The 7,351-nt window shown below is 42.6% G+C and overlaps 1 protein-coding gene across 2 annotated transcripts in view; it reads left to right on the top strand.

Annotated features, from left to right (window-relative positions):
* The first annotated feature begins 378 nt into the window (after positions 1-378).
* scarb2b (scavenger receptor class B, member 2b) overlaps positions 379-7,351 on the top strand; it is a 51,374-nt gene continuing 44,401 nt past the window's right edge. For both annotated transcript variants that reach the window (XR_003866883.1, XM_029692429.1), the window contains exon 1: positions 379-951. Coding sequence is in view for 1 of the 2 variants with exons in the window: in XM_029692429.1 (XP_029548289.1) it covers positions 829-951 (123 nt within the window). In the remaining variant the exon portion in view is untranslated. The remainder of the gene's footprint in view (positions 952-7,351) is intronic.

The raw sequence follows: 7,351 nt of genomic DNA, 5'->3' as shown, positions 1-7,351 counted from the left end.
TCCCCTAACTTTAACCTAACTCTTAAACTTAACCCTAACCCCTAGCCTAGCTAACATTAGCCACCTAGACATCTAGCTAGAATTCGTAACATATAGTATGTTTAGCAAATTTATAACATATTGTATGTTTTTCTAATTCGTAAGATATGATACGAAATGGGTGATGGACATCCACAAATGAATACATTCCATAGAAAACGTGAGCTCATACTAAATGGAGTGTTTTGGATGTATGTACAGAATAATCCGACATGCTCTGAGACCAGCCTGTAACAGCACTGACACACGTGTTGAGGGGAGACAACAGCCGTTAACTTGTGACCAATCAACATTCGCTAACGCACGGAGGGCACAAGTGTGACCTTGTAGGACGCTACAAATATCCACTGGCATGTTTTATACAGTTTACTACACCTTCACCACCTCGGACTGCAGCCGAACTTCTTCTGCTGTGAAATATCTTTTTCATTATTAACCAGAAAGCGGATAGCTAAAGTTAGCTTAATTCCCCTTTCTTGGACCGCCTTATAAACTAACAAGAATAAAGAAACGATTACCGTTATTATTCATTTGTCGACTAAAAAACGCTCCTGCAGAATAGAAGTTCTGCAAACATTTTGCAGAAACCATCGAGAAAACGGACCACAAAGATCAGTCAACAAGGTCAACTCTGAATAAGTTTATTTTGTTACTGTTTGCACAGTGAAGGGAACTTGCAGATAAAAACACAGCAGGCTCAGTAGCCTCGTTTCAACGGCATCAATCCTCCGCTTCTTCTACGCAGTGGTCGAACTTTTACGCACCGTTGTCTCCGGAGTCACCTTCATCATGACGCGAAGATCTTGTGCGATATATGGAGTCGGGATTGTCTGCGCCAGTCTGCTGGTCATCGGGATTAGTTTGATTGTGGCTCAAGTATTTCAAACTTTAATCCATAACCGGTTAAAAAAGGTAAATGTATTTATTATACAAAAGTTAAGTCATTTTGTATTTTAATATTTTCAGTGTTATAACAATGTTTTAAGTCATGAGATGTTTTCATTCATAGGCCTACAGCTTCAGTGGAAATCATATTTCTAGAGGCAGAGAATCCTCTGGTCAGAGTAACAACATTGATGAAAGTGTTGCTGTTCACACGGCTTCTGCATGAGCTAGGTTCTGTCTCTCTCTCATATATCAGCCCAGGGTAGCTATGGTATATCCCGTACTGAAAAGCGAAAATAGGCGTCAACATTTATCTCTGCAGTAACCTATACTATTATTTACACAGATGATGTTGAAATTATACTGTATGTTGACATATACTAATGATTTTTGGATATCATGGAGGGCACCTTGTTGTTGAACAAGAGGGTAGCTAGGTACATGCATGTGAATATGCATTATATACCCTATATCGTCATTACATTGTCCCAGTTTTCAGTCAATCTTGTCACAAAGGGTGTATAATTTGACACACTAAACTATCCAGGAAGCCTAACAAGCAAAACATTTACTTATCTAATTCAATAATACAGATTTGAGTCCTTTGTTTACAATAGCATTCAGTCCCTATTGATATGATAAACATTGTGAACCCCTGTAAGATTACATGATATATCATCACTTTGTTGTTATTGTTGTTATTGTTGTTGTGATTAGTGCTACTGGTCAATGCTATCACGTTTCAAGACCCAGATGCAGACAGTGTCGAAGTATCAACAGTTTATTAATCCCACAAGGGCAGGCAAAAGACAGGTCAAGGGCAGGCAAAAGACAGGTCAAGGGCAGGCAGGGGTCAGTAATCCAGATAGGTGGGGCAAAGGTACAGGACGGCAGGCAGGGTCAGGGTCAGGCTCAGGGTCAGGGCAGGCAGAATGGGAAAACACCGGGAAAAAATGGAACAATCGAGAGACAGGAACAGAGAGAAAAACGCTGGTAGGCTTCGCGAAACAAAACTAACTGGCAACAGACAAACAGAGAACACGTGTATAAATACACAGGGGATCATTGGGGAAGATGGGCGACACCTGGAGGGGGGTGGAGACAATCACAAAGACAGGTGAAACAGATCAGGGTGTGACAAATGCCACTGATATGCATTTTCCATGCTCTCATTGAAGAACCTCAGTCAGAAGCGTTTTCCTGAGCTGGATAAGAAGGATGAGGCATCTCCATATCTCCTCTGTGCATCCCCAAATGGCACCCCGTTCCCTATATAGTGCACTACTTTAGACCAGAGCCCTATGGAACGCTATTCCCTATATAGTGCACTACTTTAGACCAGAGCCCCTATGGGGTCCTGTTTAAAAAGCAGTACACTATGTAGGGAATAGGGTGCCATTTGGGACACAGACCTGTCTCACATGTGGCAAACAGCATGGCATTATATGTACAATTGTCCACCTGTTGTGTGTGTGTGTGTGTGTGTGTGTGTGTGTGTGTGTGTGTGTGTGTGTGTGTGTGTGTGTGTGTGTGTGTGTGTGTGTGTGTGTGTGTGTGTCTGTGTGTCTGTGTGTGTGTGTGTGTGTGTGTGTGGTCAATCACATATAATACTGCATGTTCCTTTTCACAATTCAACCTCTTGTAATTGAAGAACTATACAATGACAACATTTCATATAACTTAGAATACGTTTACAGTAATGCCTTTTATTAAAACCATTTTACAGTTTTTAGTACGGGATGTAGAGAATGAGAGTGGAGAGTTCTGTGTTCCAAATATTTATGATTCTAAGGTGATTTTGTTTAAATCTGTTCATACAACTTTCCCCATGTGTCAGAGGAGGTTCCTTGCAGTTGGTTGCAGAGGATGGATTCCACAGCTAAGAATAACTAACTGAGCCTTAGCCCATGCAGACAACCCTCTGGTGCTCCAACCCACAGCTAGGCCACCGCCCAAACAAATTACTTTTAGGCAGAGATAGGCAAAGGGAGGCAGAGGGAGGCAGTGGGAGGCAGAGGGAGGCAGAGGGAGGCAGAGGGAGGTAGAGGGAGCCAGTGGGAGGCAGAGGGAGCCAGTGGGAGGCAGAGGGAGCCAGTGGGAGGCAGTGGGAGGCAGAGGGAGGCAGAGGGAGGCAGAGGGAGGCAGAGGGAGGCAGAGGGAGGCAGTGGGAGGTAGAGGGAGGCAGTGGGAGGCAGTGGGAGGCAGAGGGAGGCAGAGGGAGCCAGTGGGAGGCAGAGGGAGGCAGTGGGAGCCAGTGGGAGGCAGTGGGAGGCAGAGGGAGGCAGTGGGAGGCAGAGGGAGGCAGTGGGAGCCAGTGGGAGGCAGAGGGAGGTAGTGGGAGCCAGTGGGAGGCAGAGGGAGGCAGTGGGAGGCAGAGGGAGCCAGTGGGAGGCAGAGGGAGGCAGAGAGAGGCAGTGGGAGGCAGTGGGAGGCAGTGGGAGGTAGTGGGAACGATAAAAGGGATAATACACCCCTTGGGTTAAGCAGCTGTTGATTGAATCAAGATGCTACACAGCCTGTGGGTTCAATGGTGGGAAGGACAGGATGCATAGTGTGACTGAAGCTAGGTTCATGGAAGTATGGCTGCACCTCAAATGGAAGCCTATTTCCGATATACTATAGTGCACTACTTTTGACCAGAGCCCAGCTGTGGTCAAAAGTAGTGCACTATAAAGGGAATAGGGCTCCATTTGGGACACAGCCTATAGCATGCATAGTGTGACTGATGTTTTCAAATCCTCTCCATCTGGCTTCAGATTCCACAGAGACTTCCTTCCTGGTTTTGCATGTGGGGATTGGGGTGTGGGGGTAGGCAACTAGATTCAGCCACGGGCCGTGGTTTTGTTGGAACAAATAGTCCGGGGGGCTGGAAAATAATTTTAATAATTTATACACTGCAAATTGACCACAACTTAGATTGTATTTGAAAATAACAATAATTTCACACCTTGATTACATTGAGACATGATCACATCTCTTGTTGTATTTGTGGGAATAGTTTTTATTTTATTTGTATTTATTTAACCTTTATTTAACTGGGCATGTCAGTTAAAAGCAAATTATTATTTACAATGACAGCCTACCCCGGACAACAGGTTTCCTAAATTATTTAGATTTTTTTGCTGAATCCCTAGTGATTTGATACTTTTTTGACCAAAAACTTAAATAAAAAATAGATTACAAACTTTGGGGTAGGGGGGCATAAACAATCACACGCGGGGCAGTTTTGGCCCACGGACCCACCTGTTGCCGACCCCCTGGTGTAGAGGATTTCTTGGCCTGGTTACAGAAGTCATAAGTCAGTCGCAGTTGTAAAACAGTGGATGTACAAGATGAAAGATAGCATTTAACTGTACATAAATATGTATGTATGAGTATAACCGTATGTGCTTTACTCACATACACAATGTCCTTCTCACTCCTTTAAGTGCCAAACCATCTGGATGTGACAAGTGATTTGTAACGGTTAGTAAGCATGTGAGGAAAGGTTCCTGGAAAATCTTTGGGTGAAAACTGGAGTGTAGGACGAGTTTAATAAATAATTGAGTTCAGAGGTTAAATTGTAACATATTCCACTAATCTCTGCACACTTAATCTATTGAAATATACTGTACTGTATATATATGGTACAGAAAGGTTTAGCATAAATCATTTAGGTTTTTTTACTGTACAGAGTACCTTCATAAACACCTGTCATCATTAATCACAGTAAGATAAACACAGTAACGTTCTATCTTCAGGGCATCTCTGTTTGTTGGTGTTAGAAGCCCATGAAATTCTGTTTAAAATAACGTTCTATCTTCAGGGCATCTCTGTTTGTTGATGTTAGAAGCCCATGAAATTCTGTTTCCAGTAACGCTCTATCTTCAGGGCATCTCTGTTTGTTGATGTTAGATCCCCATTCGATTCTGTTTAAAGTAACGTTCTATCTTCAGGGCATCTCTGTTTATTGATGTTAGAAGCCCATGAAATTCTGTTTCCAGTAATGTTCTATCTTCAGGGCATCTCTGTTTGTTGGTGTTAGAAGCCCATGAAATTCTGTTTAAAGTAACGCTCTATCTTCAGGGCATCTCTGTTTGTTGGTGTTAGAAGCCCATGAAATTCTGTTTAAAGTAACGCTCTATCTTCAGGGCATCTCTGATCTCTGTTTGTTGGTGTTAGAAGCCCATGAAATTCTGTTTCTAGTAACGTTCTATCTTCAGGGCATCTCTGTTTGTTGGTGTTAGAAGCCCATGAAATTCTGTTTAAAATAACGTTCTATCTTCAGGGCATCTCTGTTTGTTGGTGTTAGAAGCCCATGAAATTCTGTTTCCAGTAACGTTCTATCTTCAGGGCATCTCTGTTTGTTGATGTTAGAAGCCCATGAAATTCTGTTTCCAGTAACGCTCTATCTTCAGGGCATCTCTGTTCACTGTAAAATAAATGTAGTTGATTCAACTAATAATTATTTAGTAACTGGTTCCACAGCCTTTTTTAGTTCACTCAACGTTTTGGTCAAAGTGTTACTTGTACGTAAGATTTTTAGTTGATGTAGCTCCAACTTCAGAAAACATAGTGCTTTTAACATACAATGTTTTCATTATACATATTTAACACACATTGATGCTGTGCATTTACACAGTAAATATTATTCAGCACGTGGGTTTGGGATTTGGGATTTAAAGTCACAACCACTTGGTTCACGGCATTCCGATCCTCCTGCTACGCCACCATGCCTGTGTCAGTTATCAGTTATTCTGCTAATTTTCTCAGTTCCAAACTGCCTCTGGAAGCAACGTCAGCAAAATAACTGTTCGTCGGGAGCTTCATGAAATGGGTTTTCATGCAGCCTAAGATTACCATGCGCAATGCCAAGAGCTTGGCTGGAGTGGTGTAAAGCTTGCCGCCATTGGACTCTGGAGCAAGCATTTCGCTACACCCGCAATAACATCTGCTAAACTCGTGTATGTGACCAATTGATTTGATTTGAGCAGTGGAAATGCGTTCCCTGGATTGATGAATCACGCTTCACTAACTGGCAGCTCGACGGACTAACCTGGGTTTGACGGATGCCAGGAAAACGCTACCTGCCCCAATCCATAGTGGCAACTGTAAAGTTTGGTGGAGGAGGAATAATGGTCTGGGGCTGTTTTTCGTGCTTTGGGCTAGGCCCCTTAGTTCCAGTGAAGGGAAATCTTAACGCTACAGTATACAAGTACATTCTAGATGATTCCAACTTTGTGGCAACATTTTGGGAAAGACCCTTTCCTGTTTCAGCATGACAATTCCCCCGTGCACAAAGCGAGGTCCATACTGAAATGGTTTGTCGAGATCTATGTGGAAGAACTTGACTGGCCTGCACAGAGCCCTGACCTCAACCCCATTGAACACCTTTAGGATGACTTGGAACACCGACTGCGAGCCAGGCCTAATCGCCCAACATCAGTGCCCGACCTCACTTTATGCTCTTGTGTCTGAATGGAAGCAAGTCCCCGCAGCAATGTTCCAACATCTAGTGGAAAGCCTTCCCAGAAAGAGTGGAGGCTGTTATAGCAGCAAAGGGGGGACCAACTCCATATTAATGCCCATGATTTTGGAATGAGATGATCGAGAAGCAAGTATCCACACACTTTTGGTTATCTTGTGTGTGTAGTTTGAAAATATTGTATGTTAAAAGCAGTGTGTGGGTGCTACTCACAACATTTGTAACTACATTTTCTCAAGTTGGAGCTAAATTTGTGCCAACTAAATATTTAAAACAAAAAAAATGCCTGTGTAACCCATTACTAAATAATACTTAGTTGAATCGACCAGCTAATTTTTGACAGTGTTTGTTGTTTTGAGAATCCCGTGAGATTCCGTTTACAGTGGTGTTCTGTCTTCATGGCACGGTTCTAACCTGCATCATAACATTACTACTTTGTTGCCTTTCTCACATTGAGTTCACGCTCAAGGTTGTGGTTATGGTCACATGCAGTGTATAACAATCCACATTGTTACAGTTCCCACCGAATGGAATTTCATCCCGTGCAAACTGTCTAGTACTGTGCCTTGCATATATCGAGGAAGAGTGAGAAAGAAAGACAGAGAGAGAGAGGGATCCTGAGAATTTAACACAATATGAATAGAATATATTGTATTAAAGGATTAAATACTGTTAGCTGTCCAGCAAGATTAATCTGTTAGCTATCCAGCAGGACTAACCTGTTAGCTGTCCAAGAGGACTAATATGTTAGCTGTACAGAATGACTAAGCTGTTAGCTGTCCAAGTTTTCAGTATTAAATGAGGACTAATCTGATAGCTGTCCTGGTTTTCAGTATTAAAGGAGGACTAATCTGATAGCTGTCCTGGTTTTCAGTATTAAAGGAGGACTAATCTGATAGCTGTCCTGGTTTTCAGTATTAAATGAGGACTAATCTGATAGCTGTCCTGGTTTTCAGTATTAAA

This window comes from Salmo trutta, chromosome 15, assembly GCF_901001165.1.
Source record: "Salmo trutta chromosome 15, fSalTru1.1, whole genome shotgun sequence".
Lineage (NCBI taxonomy): Eukaryota > Metazoa > Chordata > Actinopteri > Salmoniformes > Salmonidae > Salmo > Salmo trutta.
The sequence above is the reverse complement of the archived record's forward strand: the minus strand, read 5'-3'. Positions and strand labels throughout refer to the sequence as shown.